The sequence below is a fragment of the Branchiostoma floridae genome, chromosome 8 (assembly GCF_000003815.2).
Source record: "Branchiostoma floridae strain S238N-H82 chromosome 8, Bfl_VNyyK, whole genome shotgun sequence".
In the NCBI taxonomy this organism is placed as follows: Eukaryota; Metazoa; Chordata; class Leptocardii; order Amphioxiformes; family Branchiostomatidae; genus Branchiostoma; species Branchiostoma floridae.
Genome location: NC_049986.1, coordinates 18,396,889 through 18,420,294, shown reverse-complemented (window position 1 = coordinate 18,420,294; position 23,406 = coordinate 18,396,889). Strand labels below are relative to the sequence as shown.

Genomic DNA, 23,406 nt, shown 5'->3' with positions numbered 1-23,406 from the left:
ATCAAGTCCTCTGTACACTGTCCCTGGTCTGCAGTCTGGCACTGATTGGAGGGATGGCTAAAAAACAAGGAAGAGAGCCAAAAATAACAAAAAAATGGGGAAATCTCAAGTAAATGACAGTCACCTGAACCCTATACCTTGCTCAGGTAACAGATCCATGACAAAAAAGCCCTTAAAATGAACAGGAATGGCCTAATCCATGCCTACCTGAATCACTACAGGGGAGACGATGACATTAGAATTTCACCCACTAATACATGCGTTCCAATGGGAGAGTTGAGGAAACAAATATGCAATTATCTCAAGAATAAAAAGTTCAAGCCATACAAACTTACCTTCAAATGATAGCCTACTACATCCAGTCTCGGCAAATTCCTTGGCAAGAATTTCTATACGGCTAATCTTTTGATACACCCCCCTGATTAGAGCCCTTGGATTGGCCCATTTGGCTGAAAACACCATTCTGGCGACGATACCACTATTTCAGGGGGGTGCGGAAACCCCCTCGATGGAGAAAGGTCATTTTTTACAACTAATTCTACCAGTGTAGGGTCTTTCCTACTGCAGCCACCCCCAAAATGCCCAGATTTCGCATAAAATCCCACCAAGAAAGGCTTTTCAATGGTTTAAAGCCTTGTTTTTATTTGCGATCTCTCACCGTGGGCTCTAGGCGCCTGCGCTAATGCTTACGTCACCCCTACAGCAGCCGACTCCGATGTTTGTCGCAGATCGCCCCTTCATGTTCCTCATCAGACACAACAGATCTAATGCTATTCTCCTCTATGGCAAAATGTACAACCCAGCTGTGTAAAATGCTAGCAATCTGCAGATTTGTCTCCATTTTCATTTGTTATCATAAAACTTCACCATGATTATCGTGTAAAAAATCTCTGATAACTGATGATGTTGGGTGATATGGATTTGGGATGAGAGAAAAGACGTTGTGGATTGAAAAGATGGATTAGTATTACAATAGCTGTGATGTCTGCTATTCTAGATTGACCCACAACTTGAAGTGGTTGGATTGTATATGAATGTCAGGAAAGTGTTCTCAAACTAATTGCATTTTTTTCTTGCTGTGTGTTACAAGTCATGACTAATAGATGATCATCCATTGCAAGTTATCAGTACTCGTGTTTGATAGGAAAAATTAGTGCAATTCACTTAAGGTGGCTTTGATTTGATGGTCAGATCAGTTAGTTTATTACTAGTAGTTTCATGCTGTTCACCGTACGTCATCTGAGCATTGGGGTCATTAGTCTTTGATAGCAGCCTTACGTACATGTAATATGTGACTGTGTACATGTATGTGTGTGGGAACGTGTGTGTATGCAACTATGATTACTGTTCCAAAGTTGTTACCAAAGTTCTTTGCTAGATGGCCCCCTTATATTAGCATCCTTTGATACTGTGAATTACTTATCTCAAGGAAACTACATTTTATGCTTATTTTTAAGCTTTGCCCTTTTTTCTAGTTTAACAAAGACCATGTACTAATACTAAGTAATTTACTATGATGGGTGTCAAATGTGTAAGGAACTCCTATCAACTACATGTATGCCTTGTGACAAATTACATCAAATTAATGATTTACAAATTATTTGTATACATAGTATATTGCTCAATAACTGATCACACCTATTGATCAAGGATAGCAAATAGCTGATGGAACAGTAAGATGTAGTTGTATGACAGCAGCTTTTGGACAGCAACATAAAATGCATTAATTTGCAATAAAGAAATTATAGTAAGAATCAATATAACTGGTGCTTGATTATTTGGTGCTGTGTGAATCTTTCTAAAAGCCCGAACAACAAACAGACATGTTTGATTCCAGGTGTGATGATGATGAAAAGGTCGTTGCCGCGTCCTCCCACGCAGTTCATCGCCGACCGTCCCTTCCTGTTTCTCATCAGAGACAACCGCTCCAACTCTGTTCTCTTCTTAGGAAAAATGCAGAAGCCATGATCAATTAATCACATCAATTAATTTGAGATTTAAGAGTGATTTGAAATTTTGTGATGTCCAAATTTGAATGATTCAATCATGCAATAAAGAATCTGTACCTTTGCACCTTCAGCACTAGTGTTTGTCTTATATTTTATGACTTGTGACTTTTCCAAAAAGCTCTTATAAGAACACAAAATGAGTCAAACACACTCGGTTCCTCAGGTGTGATGATAATGACTTGATCGATCGCGTCCTCCAACACCCTTCATTGTTGACCATTCTTTCCTGTTTCTCATCAGAGACAACTGCACCAACTCTGTTCTCTTCTTAGGCAGAATGCAGAAGCCAGTTTGATTCAGCACACAATGATTTAATTAGAGATACTGAAATTTGTAAAAATGATGTCCAAATTCAAATGATTTGATAATGAATAAAATAGATAAAGAATCAATACCTTCACCACCTGTTTTTTTATTGCATTTTGTGAATTGTGACTTTTTCTGAACAGCTTGTACGAAAACACAAAATGACATTTGGTCAGACACATTAATATATTTGGTTCCAGGTGTGATGATGATGATAACTCGAGCAATCCTCCAACACCGTTCATCGTCGACCATCCCTCTCCGTGTCTCTTCATCTCTGTGCTTGATTCCTCTGTCCTCTTCTTTGGCAAAATGCAGAAGACCCATTAATGAAGCATTCAATCTTTTCAATGAATTATTTTGAGATTCTCAAGTGATTTGCAACAAATTTGAATGATTTTGATTTAAAAGAAAGAAAATCAGAATCTTTTCCACAAGTTTTCATATCTAGTCATCATCATCATCTGTCATCCCTGGCGGGCGGGGTAATGCGATGCCCAACATCTCTTAAAGTCTTAAACCTTGTACAAAACACAACATGAGTCAGATACAATCATTTGGTTGAGGTCTGATCGAGATGGATTTTGGGATGTCGCGTCCTCCAACAACCTTCATTGCCAACCATCCCTTCCAGGTGTTTCTCATCAGACAGCAGCAGCAACTCTGTTCTCTTCTCAGGGAAAATGCAGAAGCCATGATGCAACACACAATGAATTAATTGGAGATTTAAGAGTGATTTGAAATTTTGTGATGACCAAATTTGAATGATCTAATTTGAAATCAGAATCTTTTCCACAGTTTTCATATATTTAGTAACTTGCAACTTTCTTAAAGCTTGAACAAAAACACAAAGTGAGTCAGATACTTTTGGTTCCAGGTCTAATTGATTGAGGCAGATTTTGGGCTGCCGCCTCCTCCAGTAACCTTCATTGTCGACCATCCCTTACTTTTTCTCATCACAAGCAACCTTTCCTTCCTGTTATTCCTCAAAGGATACACCAGCTCTATTCTCTTCTTAGGAAAAATGCAGAAGCCCAATTGAGTACAGGGCATGTGACCACCCAACAATAATAAGTTTGCGGTAGTGGGAGAATGGAGTGTTTGTGGTGGCTTTAAGTTCTCTATAGTGTCATAAACTTTAGTCACATACTATAATGGAAAAATGTTTGCTGTGGTTGTAAGTTTGCGGTGAAGTGGCCATCATGAAAACCACGAACATAAAACTAACGCAAAGATTTCTGCATTACAGTATCATGAATCAGAACCTTTTCCACAAGGTCTCATATTTAGTAAATAGTGACTCTCTAAAAGCTCGTACAAAATCACGGAGTATTGGCATATTTGGTTTCAGGTGTGATGATGATGAATCGAGCAATGCCGCGTCCTCCAACACCCTTCATCGTCGACCACCCCTTCCTGTTTCTCATCAGAGACAACCGCACCAACTCTGTCCTCTTCTTAGGAAAAATGCAGAAACCAGTTTGATGCAAGAGCTTAATTAAGATAAATTCAGTCAAAAAGACCGAGTCAGATTAAAAAATTGTTAAGTTGAATACAAACTATCCTATAACATTCAACTCCATGGAAGAGGACTCCAGCAATTGCAACAGTAGTGGATGTATTTCAACACTAATCGACAAACAAATAAACAAACCCTATCAGATGGATTTAAAGAAGAGGCAGTTCTTGTACATAAATAACCTTAACGTGTTAAGCTTTTTGACAAGATCTTAGGTATTTGGTCTTGTGTAGATCTTTCTGAAAAAATGTAAAGAAAGTGAAACAAGGATACTTTTGTTGGTTTCAGGTGTAATAACGTGGTGATGGTCCATGCCTCAGCCTCCTACATGACTCATTGTCAACATCTCCTTCATGTTTGTCCTTAGAGATAAACATTCCAACTCTGTCCTCTTTTTTGTGTCCACTGTCCATGTACTTCCATTGTTCTATTAATCATAATGTCTAAACTCTAATTACAGATGGCATTGCTTCAAAGAGGTCTAGACTAGTTTTTTTTTATTGCAGAGGCCACCTTGATTTGTGGCAAGAATAAAAAAATAGACTTAAATCAACACAGTTCAATCTTTATCTGATGAATGTGGCAGAAGTCACAGTGACTGTAATTTGCAGAAGGAAACAATCAAGTCTTAGAAAATGTGTGAGACTCAGTCCAGGGCTGTCTGCAAGACCAATCCCTCCATTCCAGGACTGAAATTTGCTTGTTTAACAAATTAAAATTTCACCCTCTCCATCCGTAACATTTGAACTTCATTGCATGAAATTTATCAAAATGTATTTTATAAGCTAAAAACAAAACATTTAAGAATGACAAATAAGAACTTGGGCTCCCGAAGAACATGTGGGATGAACAAAAATTGTAAGTTGGAGACAGTCCTGGTTTTTAAGTCCAAATATTTTCATGTCCAAATTTTACTTTAATTCGCAATGAAAAAGCAGCATGATCATTGGAACCAGTGCTTGATTGTTTGATATCGTATTACAGATCTTTCCAAAAACAAACAAACAAACAAACAAACAAAGCTACGTTTGGTTCCAGGGGTAATGATGAGGGCGAGAATGATGCCACGCCGTCCCCAGGAGTTCATAGCCGACCATCCCTTCCTGTTCCTCATCAGGGAAAACAGCTCCAACTCTGTGCTGTTTTTTGGACGCATGTCTCAGCCTACGATGGCCTGAGGCCACCTTCCCCTACTTCTTCTCACCCTGAGGCCACAGGGCCTGTAAGTAGTCAGCCTCTGGACAAAAAATCTCCATTCTCCTCTCTCAAAGGCTGACTTTAATTCTCTGGTTTTTGTTTGTCTTAATTTGCTTAATTCGTAATTAAATACCTACAAGTTATGTAAAATTCTCAAACCTTGGTCCATTGTAATTCTACTGCTACTGTATTGATTAATTTTTCAACCATTGTTAATTAAGTTGTGCTTGTTTGACTACCATTTGGTGTATCTTATTACCTGGATGTCTAACCTTAATTGAAGGTTAAGATGTTAAGGAATGTTAAGATTAAAGTGGGAACCAAATTGTGACAATGAGACAATGATTTACTAAGAATTATGGTCATGAAGCAACAGTGACTTACATTGTGTATGTGATATCCAAAAGACTTGAATTGTATTTGAGAAGGATAAAATCACATTAAAAACCAATCTAATGCAATTTTGATAACTTTCATATCAGGTGTTGCAATAATTATGTCTGTTATACTTAATGTAACAAAAAATATGTTAATAATAAATAAATGAATAGTTAATTGTCATTCATTGTCTACCATGTTTTTCATCAGGGGCAATCATGTAAGTTTAGTCCTCTTCTATTGCAGAAACATTATGCAAGAATTATGGTGCCTTTACTATATAATAATGATAGCTAGATAAAGAGTCTTTGTTTGACAATGTTTTATTCCAGCAGAGAAGGTACATTACTAAATTCCTTAAATCTTGGAATAAAATTCTTTGGATACAATCTGACAATGGTGTGATTTTTGATAAGTTAGTGTTTGATTAGACTATAAGAAATGGTTAACTCTTTGTGATCATGTGAAATCCTGACCTTTCTTAATTCTGCTGACATACCCAGTATAATGTGTATCTGATTTAAGATCTTTTTTTAAGTCAATGCCTGCGAGATATGCATTTGAATGTGCCATGTCCACATTTCTTCTCATCTCTCATAACTTCTATTAGTGTGACTTGCTGACAAAGGCAGAGAGAAAGTAGGAATGTTTTACGTTTTTCTGCCATAATTTAAAAGTCTTACAAGGAGGGCCATTCAAGTACACCATTAATAGAGTTTCTATGCCACTGAACTTCAGTTCTACCCTTCTTCTCCTTAGCAGGGGAGGACTAGATTTACTCTGCATCGTTAACAGTATAGTTACAGCTTGAGTTACTTTTGGGAAGCACATTAGTCCAGGAATCCCCTGTTAAGGGGGAACATGTAGGAAAAAGCAAGAGTTAAGTACACCATTAAGGAGGGAGTTCCAGTTTGGTCCAAGGAGATTTAATATAAACCCCTTCACTTTGGTCATTCTAAGATTTCGATTCTTTTAAGTTAAACCTAAAAGCTGTATCTCTGTATGCATACTATATTACTGCATACCTAAGGCAAGATTAATTATCATTCTTCCTCCTAAAGCCAGTATCACACATTTAACATGATATTTCCATCATAGAATTAAGGGTAAATGGACGATAGACCAGATAGTGAGTGGTGTGAGTGGTGACACATATCCAACTCAGGGCACAGGTACACCGCAAACATGCTTCAGTCCAGTGAAGGTTGCCCCGTAGGGAAAAGCAAAGCCATCAGGACAGGGTTACTCTGCTGCACCATAGACTGAGTACCCCCCATCGAAGCTGTGCTTCTCGTTGCCGACCAGAGCTGGGTAGAACACGCACAGCTTCAGGGACTCCTCCTTTGGCAGGGCGCGGTGCGGGTCGTTTTTGTTCATCATGAAGGCCGTCCCGCCGGGCCGGAACGATGCCTCCTGCTTCCCCTCCTCCCACTGGTACGTCATGTTGCCTTGGGAAAGGAAACAAAAGGTAAGGAGTCTGGATAAGGATGTTCTTTGCACACAGCTACTAAGCGTTTTGTTCAAGCTAACGTTTCAGTGACCGTCTGTCACCCTCAGGACAAAACTGACTAAAGCTACATAAATTTCCAACCATATCAGTCATCAGCATTGCCTTGAGAAAGGTGACAGATGGTCACCAAAATGTTGGTTGGAATTAATGGTACAAGGAACTTTGTTATCCACAGACTTAGCAACCTAAAGATACTATTCCCCAAAGGTAAGGAGTAGTTTGTTTGACATCTTTTGTTTGCAATTGTGACTATGAAGTATTGTTCTCGCATTGAAATAAAGTAGTTATCCATGAATTAAAACGTCTGAACTCTGAAGATGATTTAATTATAAGGAAAACGGTATGACACCCTATCTTAATGCAGATGTCCACCCACCATTGATGTAGTAGGCAGTCTCCTTGTGATTCTTGTACCACATTGGGACCCCGTTCACAGTCTCAGGGCGGGTGAAGACGGAGGTCAAGGTCACCGACACTCCGAACTTGTCATCCCTCAGCAGGAACCTTCCAGGAAAAATGGAGATGCGTGTTTAGTTTGTTTATTTATGTAGACCACACGGTGAAGTGGCCACCGCGAAAACCACAAACATAAATCCACTGCGAACATTTCTGCATTTACAGTATTTCCTTGATTCTTTGGACATTTCAACATGAAAGTACACATGTATGGCAAGCAGACATATCAATCGAATATGGAATGATGATGGTTGAGACTTGCTTTGTTCGTCTTTCTCAAGAATGACAAGCATACGACTGTACATTTTGTATTCACTCAGTGCACCAAGGCATGCACCTGGTCATTTTACTTTGTTTTCATCTTGTCTTTCAAATTCAAGTCAAACAAATTTTGAAAAAGTCCAAGAACCAACAAATCTAATTGCTGTGCCCTTACCACCTTAAAATATTTGGTGTACGTTTGTGGGGCTTGGGGAGAAGAGAAAAATGTTGACCAAGCAAAACAAACTCCAATTCAATATACTGTATATCCTTTCTTTCTATTTTTGTGTAATTTACTGCAAAACTGAATTCTGCATTATGTTATTTTCCTGTGTGTTGTTTAGTTTGGGGAAGTTACAGCTACACACTATAATATACATCAGAACCACACGTAGAATAGCTACAATGTAAATTGCCAGGCTATAATGTAGACTCAGACAATATCAGACAGATTGTTATGGTACCTCCTGCTGAAGCCGCTTCCCCAGTCCACATCCCTATCGGTCCCGATCACCTCAGAGAGCGGTTTGGTGACAACGCGGTCTTCAGAGGGCTCGTTATCTTTGCTGAACACACAGAACAGCCGTGTGGCTTCCGAAGCAGTAATCTGCAAAAATTTCCATTTAACACTAGTTTACCTTTATCCGTGGGGTAACCTATATCCGTTATATTAAGAAAAATGGGTTATTTATACTTTATTTTTACTAACAGCGGATATAAGTTACTAGTACCCCTTGGAACTAGGTGGAAAGGTGAACTAGCAGTACCAGCTACTTAATTCAGTACAGAAACAGATGGGTTAATACTTAAGTGAAAAAAAAAACACATCACCATCTATCTAAACAACTGACCTTGCACTTGACAGCAGAAGAAAAGCCCATGAAGAAGTCGGCGGGGACGGAGATCTCCTTTCCGTTGGCGAGGACACACTTCCCGCTCCCCTTCATGCAGTAGTACATGTGGTTACTGGTGCACCCTGGTCCTCCGTACTCCAACACATCGTTACCGTCGCTTCCGAGCACGACCTCGTACGCGGAGTAGCCCATACCGTCGCCGGGAGCGACGATCTCCTTCCCCTTAACGGTGGGGATTTGTGGGACAGGGTTTAGGGGTTCTTCTGCGGTGTGGCGGACAATCATGATGATTTTTCCTGGACTGTCTGTAGTCACAAGAAAAACAAATGCTGCCTTTAAAAGTTTAATTTCATTGTATTTGCAATAGAGAGAGCGACAATGCCCTGCCAATAATGAGTGAGTGAGTATTTGCAAGGGGCAGTAAGCCTCTGTACACTGAAGCCACACAGCAAAAAGGGAACTGCCTAGACCCAGCAAATTACCGACCGATTTCGTTGACATGTATATGCTCTAAAATCATGGAACACGTTATAGCTACTGGGGTAGTACTATGATGAATCACTTTGACTCCAACAACATTCTCTATGATCTCCAACATGGGTTTAGACATAGTAGGTCATGTGAATCTCAACTCTTGTCACTTACGGATGACCTGGCACATAACAGGGAAAATGGGATTCAGACTGATCTTATAATCATGGACTTTGCAAAAGCTTTTGACAAGGTCCCTCACTTACGGCTGATACACAAACTACAGTTTTATGGCATTACAGGCAAAACCTTAACCTGGATCCAGAGCTTCCTTCAGGGCCGTTCACAGACAGTAGTGCTAGATGGAGAGCGCTCTAATCCTGTATCTGTAACCTCTGGCGCCCCCCAGGGAACAGTTTTGGGGCCAATACTGTTTCTAGCTTACATTAATGACCTGCCATCACATACTGCACATGCAAAAGTGCGACTATTCGCCGATGATTGTATTTTGCTGATGAGTGTGAAGACAAAGAATGACTGTGAAAAACTTCAGCATGACATAAATAGCATCTGTTAATGGGAGAAGACTTGGCTTGTGGCCTTTAAATGTTTAATCCGTCCAAATGTGAAGTAATGTCGGTCCCAGCCTCCAGAAACCTGATAACATTTCCCTACTCCCTCCACCAACACCCCTTGACCAAGGTAAGTTCCACAAAATATCTTGGCCTTCATATGTCTTCCAACTTGACCTGGGGCAAACACGTTGAAAAAACCACATCAAAAGCTAACAGGACATTGGGTATGTTACGACGATGCCTGAGGATATTCAGCGCTGCGGCCAAAGAGAGAGCCTACATGGCGCTGGTTAGGCCAGCTCTCGAGTACGGCTGTAGTGTTTGGGACCCTCACACCAAGGCCCAGGTGAGTAGCCTAGAGATGGTGCAACGAAGAGCTGCCCGATATGTATTTAATGATTACAGACGCACAAGCTCAGTTACCAACATGCTCCACAACCTTGGTTGGCAGTCCCTAGAACTTAGAAGGAAGATTGCCCGCCAGGTCACCATGTACAAAATTATCAACAACATCATGTATGTACCTCACACGACCATACTTGTCCCGGTGGCTCGATGCTCCCGCCGCACCAATCACTCACAAAAGTTGCAGGCCATCGCGTGCAGGAACAACTACTACAGGCTCGTTCTTCCCTCGGACCATCAGAGAGTGGAATGGACTTAAGCCTGGTGTGGCAGAGGCGGGGTCTCTCTCCCAGTTCAAAACTGAGCTGGGGAGGACCCTGCTGCATTGAGCCACCCCCACACGTCTTGTATATATATATATATGTTCTATTAACCCACCCTATTAAGCCAAGAGAAGAAGATTAACCCACTTAATTCACCTGTCCTGTCTTTTGCACACACAAATCAGTTTGTTTTCATTTCCTTAGCATTATCCCTTCTTTTTCCCATGTCTATTATATTTGTACCGGTCACTTGTATTGTAATTAACTCATGCGTAGTCTGCCAATAATCTCTTGAATTAGAGGCTAGGCAGTATGAAAGAAGATGAAGAAGAAACTGGTATGAGCTGAATAAAAGTTCTAATGGGAACTGTGGGCACCACCAGAGACATACATATTGTACAGCAGAGTGAATGTAACTTAGCCTGATTAAATCTCGCTTGTAGCAGCCCTCCCAACATCCGCCGGCCCGGGCCCCGCGGGGAGGGGCCAGTTACAGCCCTGGACAGCGGAGTTTGCATTACACAGACTAACTACTGTAAACTTGACTTGCAAAAGAACCTGGGGGCGCCATACATCTGCTTGGAGATTAACTAAAGCAGTGAATTGGGACGTACCACTATCTCTGACAAAAAAGTGGTGATTTAGTTTTAAAATATTAATAAACATTTAAAGAGTAGAGATTTCTGTTAAGACAACTACGTCTAAGGCAAAATCTAGGTAACTGTTATATATCTTTTGTTCCAGATAACGTTAGACAAGCTAACCTTATAAGATCTTTAAGGTATATGCTAGCTCTTTGTCAAAAATTATCTGTACGGACTTTAACCGCAGCTGTCAGGGAGACGACAGACTATAGATCGTTTGGGATGCACATTCTGGGTAATCTTACCTATTCCAACGAAGTTGACCAACAGCTCTTTGTGAACTTGAGGCAATTTATGGCGGGATGACAATGCAACTAAAGGCGGGGCCACGTGTTGGAGCTGTCCCGTGCTGCAGTCACGTTACTGTCGTTACGTCCCTGGCCTTTGACCTAGTTATATAGTCTTTGGCGTGAGCGAATGGTCCAAACTGCATGGTCAGGGTTACAAATGAAGTTTTTCATAGTTTGCTTAGACTATATAATCAAACATAAAAACATTCAGTGATAGTCTTTGAGAGTAATAGTGTGATTTTAATAGCACCTGCTAGCTTAAAAAGTTTCCAAGTAAAATATCATGTAAAATCAAGAACCCCCCTTCCACCCCAATGAACCGTTCCTTAAGGGTGCGTCCGTCCCACTCTGCCTCTGGGGGTGCAAAGTTTTAAATAATGAGTAGTGAGCTTTCACATTACAAATACTGCAAATGATGCCAGATTTTAAGATTTAATATAAAAGATGCCATTATGCGAGAAATTGGTAACGTTAGTCTTTCTCCAAAAGGAAAATTCCAGGACTATAAAGCAGGACTACCGGTAAGTGGTAGCCTGTCAAAGTGAACTTCAAGCAGACGTTTGAGATGGAGATGCCTGTGCAAGCCTTCTGGGTCGCGATATAGAAACCTACAGCCTCCCGAAAGTCTAAGCCTCCTCAGAAAAAAAGGCTGCCATATTAAGAGTTCGAAGACCTCATATCTCCATGAAATATTATTATGATAATGCAAATGACTTCTGTACCAGCACCTCTGTTAAGTGTGGCAGAAACATCAACAAGATGATGGTGGCCACCTAAACGCTAAGAAGAAAAAGATGACTTTCACATTTGCACAATATACGCTTCGTACACCTATCTTACACAGGTCGTAGTGTTGACACTAGCAGATCTCAGTGTTGACACTCTAATCATCAAAGTTCCCTACTAATTGAAGAATTATATCCTTTTTCATTAATTATGCAAATTAGGAATTCCTTTGCATAATTGGTATCTGGCTATCTGCTAATCTTTCACCTGCCACATTTTAATATTAGCTACATAAATTGAAAACACTATAAATATAGATTTTCCTCATTAAGTATGCAAATTGGGCCCGAATTTGCATAATTTACACTTAATCACGTATTTTATATTTCTGCCGAAGATACCTGCATACTAAATATCATGGAAATCCGTATTTCCTTTGTTCCGTTATTTTCATTGATAGATTTTGACAAAAACTCCCCTGCAGTTCTAGGTCATGCTATCATCATCAAATCAAGGCCAAAGCATGTCCAGGTCAAAAGATTTTTAAAAAACGGATGTTCTGCTGTAGTACTAAGGCCACACACTAGGGGGCCTAACGGGCCCAACGTCAACATTGGCCTTCGTCTTCCCAACACTTCTGACATACCAAATATCATGGTAATCCATCAAGACGGCCTTGAGTTATGCTGCCTATAAATATTCGGAAACACAAACACACACACACACACACACACACACTAGCCTCCATAGCAGGCTCTCTATGGCCTTTTTTGGCACTTTTGCTGGCCATTTCTTTTTGTACTGGGTCGCTGATTGCTGGCCTCTCTGATAGCCGGCCAATGGCTATGGAGGCTACACACACACAGACTGACACCCAATATCTCAATATTTTTTCATGGAGATAATTACCATTAATCGTGAAAGTGAAGTTAACTGAGGATGAACTTTGATACTTTTGTCAATATCAGCTCTATTCTTAATCAGAAACGATTTAAAAATCTTGAAGGGCTGGCATATTGAAATAATGCTGATTCTTTTTTCTATCGTTCCAGAAATGTCCCAAATCTATTTTTAAACTGTAAAGGTGACCCTGCCTTAAATTTAGTGGTCCCCAGAAACGACGTCTTATATTCCTTTCAGGTTTTTAGTCCGAAATCTTGTCAAGTCTGCTCCAAACCACATCGGTTTATTTATGATTAAATCTGAATCAAACCGGTTTAGCTTCAAGGCCGTATTGTCACTGTCTGTCAGGAAGATTTGAGAGAGCTCGTCCGACATATCACAACGACAAATCATTCATTCTACTTGTTCTATAGACCACAAGTAATTTTATTTCTATGTTCCTTTGCTATCAATTTTATTGCAGTGTTGCTGTTTTGTTGTTTTTTTGCATTTGATCGTCACATGTTTTTAGACGTTATATAATGCCCTTTCTTGATGCATAGCACCTCGTCCTACAGGCTACAACTAGTACAAGTCCACTTCCCGGTTCAACGACCTCTAGCGGTGACGTAATCCCAGTGCTGACCAATAGCAAGCCGAATTGGCTCATTTGCATACGATCCGGAACGAACCGGGCGGGGGCAGAATTTCCCCGACTGAATCAGTCGCCATGTTGGTCCCATAAGCTCACAGTATTTGTGCAACTTTTCCATTTTCCCCGATTTTCGGGACATCGTAGGCATTACATGTAGGCCTGGCTTCGCGTTCAATGCGGAGTCTACTACATGAGCCACTATTTGGTCTCTCCTTTTTGGAGAATGAAGGGAGTTTGGTGGATTTTCGAGGGTAAGTTTGCTCCCCTATTTCCGCTTAGTGTGTCTGTCCGCTTTTAGATTCTTGTTTGTTGACATCTTCACTTCTGCTTTCTTTTCTTGGGGGTTCACCCGGGATTTTATTGCATTAAGTGTGTAGAAGAAGTCACTTTCATGTGGTAGAAGGTTAACTTTCGCAATTTGTGTGCTTTACTTGTACGTTGTCGAGTTTGATGTTTGCCTTTTTATCCTAAAGGTCAAAGCGAGGGGTGTCACTCATAAACAGCCTTTAATACATTCCTACCCCAAAATCACCGTGATAACTTTTGTTGTGGTAACGCCCAGTTAGGTCTTGTTTAACTTTAAAAACATCAGATCAGAAGTCAATGCCAAAAGGGCAAGAAAGACTGTCAAATTATGCGGAAGGAAATCATCTTCATATGGGATAACGTTGACGTCACAGTCATTTGGCCCAAATAAAGTGAACTACCATTATTATTTATATTCATATTATTCTATGATACAAATTCATTAGAATAGAACTGTTTTGTTGCAATATAAAAGCTGTCAATAATTGTAGTATGTTTTAGTCTGAAATCTGTAGTTTGTGTTTGAGTCTGAATTAAAGAATGGCATTACTTGCTATTTGTACTTATACTTATAGAACTTCTATTTATGCTCTCAATTATAGAACCACTGTTTTGGAAGAGTGTAGTGGTTGTCAAACTTATTGGATTACTTTTATTATAAGTTTTTAATATTAGTAGATAACTTACTGAGCCACCTATAATCAAAACCATATTCTGGATCTGGGATTTGGATCTGGATAAGTACTGGGCAACGCCCCACTTGTTGGGACAGAGGAACCGGTGCTATGCAGTTATTGCTGGCTAGGCTACTCAGGTGTTCAGTGACCTTCTCCATGAACTTGGCAGGTTCTGATATTGTGGTCACCGTGTATGGTTGTAGCTTCCAATTGAACTGTTTGCGGAAAGTACGAGCGTCTGTAGCGATCCTTGTTAAAGGTTTGTACGAGTTTGGTTGGTTGTGGCGCGATTGGTGTGGGCTGAGCTGCAAGTACATATCGGCTGGCAAGGGCAGGAGGCCTTGTCTAGCTTTCTGCATGTAGCGATGCGTACCGAAACCCACGTTTAGGTTCATGTCCGGATTCGAATCCAGAGGTTTCGGTTCAAGTAGGTCCGGACCTGAGCCCATGGCATGTTTGAATAATGTTATAATATAATGGCATGGCATGAGCAACTTGGCCGAATTAAGTTGCGACAACTTGCGAGACTTCGGGAATACAGCAATGGCCACCATAGATAGTGATGCATGTAGATATTGTCATCTTTTTCCAGCGCAAATTTTACAATATACAGAACAAAAAGGATATGTTATTCAACTTATAGCTACATATTTTACAAGTCCGGAGCCAAATCACTTGGGTTTCGTTTTTTGGCAACCTGGCCAGTCCAACAAGAGAAACCGGTTTTGTACTGGAGTGTACTGGTACCCACCCCTACTATGTATGCAAATAATATGTTATATATTTTCATTCTCTGCTGTTGCCAGGATCATAAATATGGTGGCAGAAGATGATGTCTATGTCCATACCAAAAAACTGGAGTCCATGGTATAGTGACTGGTTTTAATTATGGTGACTATAGTATTCAATGCTAATTCTAAAATGTTTTTGTTTACAGACTGAATTGCATTGCAACAGTGTTGTGAGTCCTAAAGAAAATAGGAAAAACTTTAAAAAGCAAAAAAAAAAACAAGGAAAGATCCAACATGCCGATCCAAGCGCCACAGTGGACGGACTTCCTGTCCTGTCCGATCTGTTACAACGAGTTTAACGAGAACCAGCGGAAGCCGATCAGCCTGGGATGCGGGCACACCGTGTGCCAGACATGCCTGGGACAGTTCCACAGCAAGCAGTGTCCCTTCGACCAGACCACCATCTCCGTGGACACGGACGTCCTGCCCGTCAACTTCGCCATCCTGCAGTTGGTCAGCGGCGATGCGCAGAAGTCGGAGAACGGCGTTGCGGGAGTCACCGAGTTTACGGAGTATTACGAGGATGCCATGGAGTGTATAGAGGAGCTGGCCTTGTACCTGAAGCCATTCAGTGGTGGTATGTTGCACTGTTTCATCTGCTTTTACATTTTCATATTGGGGATATGAGTAGCACTTAGCACCTGATATGCATAATTTATGACCATTTCATACTTATTTTATGAAAAGGAGGGAAATATGGTGCATTTTCTCAAAAATATTGCCTTTCCATTAAAGTCTAGTTTTACAAATTTTGTTTGCATTTGATGTCACAACTTATAAAGCAAAGTGTTGGCGAAATTGATGGCACAAGTCATGTTATATCCAAAATAGCAACTGGTCATATTTCTACATAACAGTGATTTGAGGAAAGGGATTATTCATGGTCAAATAATAGAGTTTAATTGCATTGTTACATCTCGAGCACAATTTTGTGTGTACTTGGCTTCAGTATATTTCTTAATATATCCATTCAATATCACATTCAAAACCAGTTAATTTTCTCTTTTTTCCAGGAGGAGCAGGAAACAACAGCACTCTAAGTCGACCCATGCAGCGTAAACTGGTCACGCTGGTCAACTGCCAGCTGGTGGAGGATGAGGGCAGAGCTCGTGCCATGAGAGCGGCACGATCTCTCGGAGAGCGGACGGTGACGGAGCTGATTCTGCAGCACCAGAACCCACAGCAACTGTCACAGAACCTGTGGGCGGCAGTCAGGGCCAGGGGGTGCCAGTTCCTGGGGCCAGGTACGTGCCTTTCTTTCTCTTTCTTCCCTTAGTGCCAACGATCATTATGTTGATCATTATAACGCAGTCGTTATTTAACGTCCTATCCAAGGGACGTTTCTAGCCTAAGCTAGGTACTCATTTTCACCTGAGTGAAGTGGAAAAAGTCGTGTAAAGTGTCTTTCCCAAGGGCACAAGATCAGTCGTTTAGCGGGATTTGAACTCAGGACCTCTTGGGCCTGAGTCCAACATGCTGCCGATTGCGCCACGTGATCTCATGTGCCTGCTAGTACTACATGGATAAAGGTGGATACTGGTTCGCTTGGCCTGGTCCAGACTCGAGACAACATCCAAAAACCGAGTACAGAAAACATGCAAGTCTTAATGACTTTCTAGCCGTAGATCTCTCTGGTTTGAAGATTTTATTAAGGTAGCTGATACAAGATACTTGCTTCTAGCTCATGTTTGACGAATAATGTGTTTGAAAGTGTTAAATCTCCCCTCTGCCTTTACAAGTTTGTGATTTACAACTGTTGAATTGCCTCCCTTTTCAGCCATGCAGGAAGAAACCCTGAAGCTGATCCTGTTGGCTCTTGAGGACGGTTCTGCCCTGTCCAGAAAGGTTCTGGTCATGTTTGTGGTGCAGAGACTGGAGAAGCAGTTCTCCCAAGCCTCCAAGACCAGCATTGGCCACGTGGTGCAGCTCTTGTACAGGGCCTCCTGCTTCAAGGTGTACAAGAGAGATGGAGACTCCTCACTCATGGAACTCAAGGAAGAGGTGGGATACCAAAGACTTTTTGGATTGTTTTCAGTCAGGAATTTGACTAATACAGGCTCTGTGATGTGAATTAGGTATAAAATTGCAGAAAATGGAAATAAGGCATTTTCAATACCCTGTTCTAATTGTACGGATATAAATTGTACAAACACATTTTTATTGCAGTAAAAATAAAGAAAGCATGTTATAAAAGGATTCTACCAAGTTTTCGTCACTAAAAAGTCATGTTGAAAATTTTCATGTTCCTTGCCAGCACTAGTAGACAACCAAACAGAAGATGGTAGTTTTTTTTAATAGGATCACTCAGGTAAATGGAAATACACTATTTTTCTCTAGCCCAAAAGAATTAAGGATAGAAGTGTTAGTTATATTTCAGCCATACATAGTATGGTGAAATATATTGTATTCGTAATTATATTTCAGCCATACATAGTATGGTGAAATATATTGTATTCGTAATGTTTCTTTCTTTCTTTCTTCTTTCTCCTGTCAAATCTTCAAAGTGATTCATCTCCGCCGTTCCTGGACCGAATGACCTGAAATTTGGCACAGGGATAGAATGGGCCAATACCTTGATGCTTTTTTCTCAGTTTTTTCATATCTGCCTCTAAAATGATTTTATTGAGATTTTTTTGGTCAATTTTAGACCAAAACTGTATATTTTGGCCCCTGTACCCTAATATTACAACCAAATGAGCTGAAATTTGACAGAGATGTGCCTTGATAATGCCCCCATATAAATTCAATAACACTTTTGGTGTACAGTACAACAAAATGCTTATTTTTGCGATTTTTTGACCAATTTTTGACCAAAAAAGGACACTTTTGGCCCCTGTACCCTGGTATTACAACCAAATGAGCTGAAATTTGACAGAGATGTGCCTTGATAATGCCCCCATATAAATTCGATAACACTTTTGGTGTACAGTACAACAAAATGCTTATTTTTGCGATTTTTTTTACCAATTTTTGACCAAAAAAGGACACTTTTGGCCCCTGTACCCTGGTATTACAACCAAATGAGCTGAAATTTGACAGAGATGTGCCTTGATAATGCCCCCATATAAATTCAATAACACTTTTGGTGTACAGTACAACAAAATGCTTATTTTTGCGATTTTTTTTACCAATTTTTGACCAAAAAAGGACACTTTTGGCTCCTGTACCTTGGTATTGCAACCGAATGAGCTGAAATTTGACACAGATGTGCCTTGATAATACCTTCATATAAATTCAATAACACTTTTGGTGTACAGTGCAACAAAAGGCTTATTTTTTGCGATTTTTGGCCAATTTTTGACCAAAAAAGGACACTTTTGGCTCCTGTACCCTGGTATTACAATTAAATGACCTGAAATTTGGTATAGATAGGCATTAGATACTTGGTAACAAGATTCAAGTCAAATTTTTGACATAAACAACTTTAAAATGATTAATTTTGGCACTTTTCTGAGGGGAAATTTGTTTTCTTTTGGCCTCCTGACGTGACCTTCCGTGACCCCGCACAGAGCCACACCTGTGCGCGTCAGCCGGAGAGTTGATTGAATCAAAGACCTAGCCAATCAGCGAAGAGGAGGCCAAAGGCTAATTAATATTCATAAGCGGGGCCTCATGATCCCGTATATAGCAGTGTTCCCGCCAGGGGGAGCGAAGCCCGCCTAAGGCTCTCGCATTTTACACTATTCAGAAGGCTTTATATTGTATCAGTTCTTAGGGGCATATCTATGATAATCGCAGCAGTCACTTAACTTCTCTTCAGGAGTTTAGCGTAACACTATTTCAGGTCAAACCGTCAAAGGCAACTAAAAACAAACTTTAACGTTACTGAGTTCAACAGTACTTATAACTTGTTATCCGAAGTTGAAACGCTAGCGATGGTATTTTCGCTGCGCTGTTAGCTCCGTGCGACTGTTGTTGACGGTCTTATACCGGTATATTTTGCACCCCTGTACCCTGGTATGAGTAACATTTGGTATAGATAGGCATAAGATAGTTGGTAAAATGATCCAAGTAAAATTTTTGGCTTAAAGTACTGTAAAAGGCTTAATTACAGCACTTTTTTTAGGGGAAATTGGTTTTCTTTCGTTCTCCATGCCATGATCTTTCGGACGTTCACCCCACAGAGCCGACATCTGCACCTGCGTCTAGCCGGCAGGAAGAGTTAATTCAATTAATGGTTCAGCCAATCAGCGAAGAGGAAAGCAAAGGCTAATTAATATTCATAAGCGGGACCACACAATACGTTAACTTGAAGACTCAGGCCGTACAGACTTCTCGCCAGGATTTTTTCAAAGCGTCGGACAGGGGTCCGGGGGCCGCCGAATGTCCCTGGCGGGGTCCAGGGGCCGGGCCACTGTGGGGTGGGGGGGGGGGACCCAGGTGGGCGAAGCCCCCCCGGAAGCTCTTGCATTTTAGACTATTGAGAAGGCTTCTTTTATCAGTTTTTTTAGGGCCATATCTACGATAATCGTAGCAGTCACTTACTTCTCTTCAGCAGTTTGACTTTAAAATATTTCGGGTCAAAGCTTCAAAGACAACTAAAATCTCATAAACAACAAACTTTACTTAGCTCAACAGTATACAAAAATATTGTACGGGTTGCCATCCTTAGTTGAAGCGCTTATTTATAGCGCTAGTATCTTCGATGCGCCGTTAGCCGCCGTGCGACTTTTGTTGACGGTCTGATATCACTACGTCGCCGCCTCGCTGATATTCCCACGAACATGTTTCAAGAAAAATACCCAGCAAAAAACGCTGTTCTGCGTCAAATTCTATTCTATAAAACATGTGGGACTCAGTGTTACAGTCTAAATATTTTGTAGAAGCACCGCTGTAGGAAAGAAGGTCCAAGCAATGTAAAACATCACGTAGCATGAAGTTCGCTGTCAACTGGCACACAGCACATGGCTGTTTGAAACTCTAACTTGATTGATAGCCGGCGGTCCTTTGATGAAGTCGGCGAAAGGTGCGTTAGTTAGAAAATCTGCATTTAGTTTTGATACGTAATTATAAGTTAGACAGTGGCGAGAATGATTATTTTCTCATCAATATTTCTCTTCAGAATTATTTGAACTTAATTGTACATCTAAACAATTGGCTTACCTGTGCAATGTTTATATGATTAATGATCATGTGTAACGTATGGCTCCTAGTCAATAGATCAGCATTTTCTCTATAGTGACCACCTGTCTATAGTGGCCACATTTCCTAGTGCTGTTGTTGTTTGACATAAACTTTGAACATTTAAATTGTAAGTAACTTTAAACTGCCAGAGTTTCAGCCCAATAAAACACTCTCAGCGCCAGCCTCGAGGGTATGAACAGACTGACCAGACAGACGAAAATAAATCCTCGAACAAGGTTCAATCGTATCTTCCGGGTCTGGCAGGAAGTTGTTAAACTAAAATAATAATAGGCTCGATGGCTGATTGCATACAAAGTAAAACAGTTTAACAGTTTTACAGCTTGAAGAAAACAAACGCTCCTACAGTACCTGCACCTGCTTGATAATTATTAAATCGTATGCCCTACTTGAATAAAAAAAAGTTCACTGCAATAATGAATGTACCCACATCACAAGGAGCTTATACTTTTTTAAACTTACACCTAGTTATCGTACTGAAAATTGTTAATGACATTACATGAAGTCATTCAAAAATTTTCAGTCATGATGAAAATTTTCTGAATGGAAGGTGTGATTATTGTCATTTTCTGAAAAATAGAAGCAAGCTCTGTTTTTACCTGGAATCAATTCACAATACCAGTCCACTTTGGGGGATAATGTACTGTTAAGAGGATGTTCCATTTTTGCGCAGGGGTGATTTGGAACAGTCCAATGTTGCGTGGGAAGGGGTATGGCTGAAATATGCTGTATTTGCTCTTAAGCAAATGTCGGCCTTTCTAGTGTTTCTTTCTTACTTTCTTTCTTTCTCCTGACAAATCTTCAAAGTGATTCATCTCCGCCGTTCCTGGACCGAATGACCTGAAATTCGGCACAGGGGTAGAGTGGGCCAATACCTTGATGCTTTTTTCCCATTTTTTTCATATCTGCCTCTAAAATGATTTTATTGAGATTTTTTGGTCAATTTTAGACCAAAACTGTATATTTTGGCCCCTGTACCCTGGTATTACAACCAAATGAGCTGAAATTTGACAGAGATGTGCCTTGATAATGCCCCCATATAAATTTGATAACACTTTTGGTGTACAGTACAACAAAATGCTTATTTTTGCGATTTTTTGACCAATTTTTGACCAAAAAAGGACACTTTTGGCCCCTGTACCCTGGTATTACAACCAAATGAGCTGAAATTTGACAGAGATGTGCTTTGATAATGCCCTCATATAAATTCAATAACACTTTTGGTGTACAGTACAACAAAATGCTTATTTTTGCGATTTTTTGACCAATTTTTGACCAAAAAAGGACACTTTTGGCTCCTGTACCTTGGTATTGCAACCGAATGAGCTGAAATTTGACACAGATGTGCCTTGATAATACCTTCATATAAATTCAATAACACTTTTGGTGTACAGTGCAGCAAAATGCTTATTTTTGCGATTTTTGGCCAATTTTTGACCAAAAAAGGACACTTTTGGCTCCTGTACCCTGGTATTACAATTAAATGACCTGAAATTTGGTATAGATAGGCATTAGATACTTGGTAACAAGATTCAAGTCAAATTTTTGACATAAACAACTTTAAAATGATTAATTTTGGCACTTTTCTGAGGGGAAATTTGTTTTCTTTTGGCCTCCTGACGTGACCTTCCGTGACCCCGCACAGAGCCACACCTGTGCGCGTCAGCCGGAGAGTTAATTGAATGAAAGACCTAGCCAATCAGCGAAGAGGAGGCCAAAGGCTAATTAATATTCATAATCCCGTATATAGCAGTGTTCCCGCCAGGGGGAGCGAAGCCCGCCTAAGGCTCTCGCATTTTAGACTATTCAGAAGGCTTTATATTGTATCAGTTCTTAGGGGCATATCTATGATAATCGCAGCAGTCACTTAACTTCTCTTCAGGAGTTTAGCGTAACACTATTTCAGGTCAAACTGTCAAAGGCAACTAAAAACAAACTTTAAAGTTACTGAGTTCAACAGTACTTATAACTTGTTATCCGAAGTTGAAACGCTAGCGATGGTATTTTCGCTGCGCTGTTAGCTCCGTGCGACTGTTGTTGACGGTCTTATAACGGTATGTTTTGCACCCCTGTACCCTGGTATGAGTAACATTTGGTATAGATAGGCATAAGATAGTTGGTAAAATGATCCAAGTAAAATTTTTGGCATAAAGTACTGTAAAAGGCTTAATTACAGCACTTTTTTGAGGGGAAATTGGTTTTCTTTCGTTCTCCATGCCATGACCTTTCGGACGTTCACCCCACAGAGCCGACATCTGCACCTGCGTCTAGCCGGCAGGAAGAGTTAATTCAATTAATGGTTCAGCCAATCAGCGAAGAGGAAAGCGAAGGCTAATTAATATTCATAAGCGGGACCACACAATACGTTAACTTGAAGACTCAGGCCGTACAGACTTCTCTCCAGGATTTTTTCAAAGCGTCGGACAGGGGGCCGGGGGCCGCCGAATGTCCCTGGCGGGGTCCAGGGGCAGGGCCACTGTGGGGGGGGACCCAGGTGGGCGAAGCCCCCCCCGGAAGCTCTTGCATTTTAGACTATTGAGAAGGCTTCTTTTATCAGTTTTTTTAGGGCCATATCTACGATAATCGTAGCAGTCACTTACTTCTCTTCAGCAGTTTGACTTTAAAATATTTCGGGTCAAAGCTTCAAAGACAACTAAAACCTCATAAACAACAAACTTTACTTAGCTCAACAGTATACAAAAATATTGTACGCAGGGTTCTAGCCAGGATTTTATTTTAGCGTAGTGGGAATGGCATGGTAGTGAAGCGATCAATCAGGAGATTGGTGTGGAGTTAAAAGTTGGCACTCTGTTAACATCACATGTAATTTGAAGGATTTTGGGGTCAGTTTTGAGTGGCATATCATCAGTTTTCATTGTTCAGACATTGATTAGACATTGTTGAACAAGCAAATGATAGCAAAGCACCACTACACTAGTTAAAAATTAGCGTAGTGGCCCTTATTTTAGCGTAGTGGTCAAAAATTTTAGCGTAGTGGCCCACTATGCTAAAATGCACTAGCTAGAACCCTGGTACGGGTTGCCATCCTTAGTTGAAGCGCTTATTTATAGCGCTAGTATCTTCGCTGC

General features: G+C 40.6%; 3 protein-coding genes across 7 annotated transcripts in view; 2 read left to right on the top strand and 1 right to left on the bottom strand.

Annotated features, from left to right (window-relative positions):
* Window positions 1–6,434, top strand: part of LOC118421467 (leukocyte elastase inhibitor-like) — a gene marked incomplete at its 5' end in the record, with an annotated part of 18,033 nt that extends 11,599 nt beyond the window's left edge. For 2 of the 5 annotated variants that reach the window (XM_035828781.1, XM_035828777.1), the window contains 1 exon segment: window positions 1,838–2,079. In XM_035828781.1, the coding sequence (XP_035684674.1) occupies window positions 1,838–1,968 (131 nt within the window). In that variant the 3' untranslated portion in view covers window positions 1,969–2,079. 5 annotated transcript variants of the gene reach the window in all.
* LOC118421469 lies at window positions 5,717–11,236 on the bottom strand. The gene is made up of 5 exons (XM_035828782.1): window positions 11,094–11,236; window positions 8,488–8,795; window positions 8,101–8,243; window positions 7,296–7,423; window positions 5,717–6,857 (listed from the first exon to the last, which is right to left on the bottom strand). Exons 2-5 carry the CDS (start codon window positions 8,773–8,775, stop codon window positions 6,652–6,654), a joined length of 765 nt encoding a protein of 254 aa, XP_035684675.1. The 5' UTR covers window positions 8,776–8,795; window positions 11,094–11,236; the 3' UTR covers window positions 5,717–6,651.
* A 2,185-nt stretch (window positions 11,237–13,421) lies between these two features.
* The window catches only part of LOC118421848 (roquin-1-like), a 29,271-nt gene continuing 19,286 nt past the window's right edge, over window positions 13,422–23,406 (top strand). Inside the window, exons 1-4 of the mRNA XM_035829350.1 lie at window positions 13,422–13,652; window positions 15,322–15,752; window positions 16,189–16,419; window positions 16,953–17,176. Coding sequence (XP_035685243.1) covers window positions 15,410–15,752; window positions 16,189–16,419; window positions 16,953–17,176 — 798 coding nt within the window. The 5' untranslated portion in view covers window positions 13,422–13,652; window positions 15,322–15,409. The remainder of the gene's footprint in view (window positions 13,653–15,321; window positions 15,753–16,188; window positions 16,420–16,952; window positions 17,177–23,406) is intronic.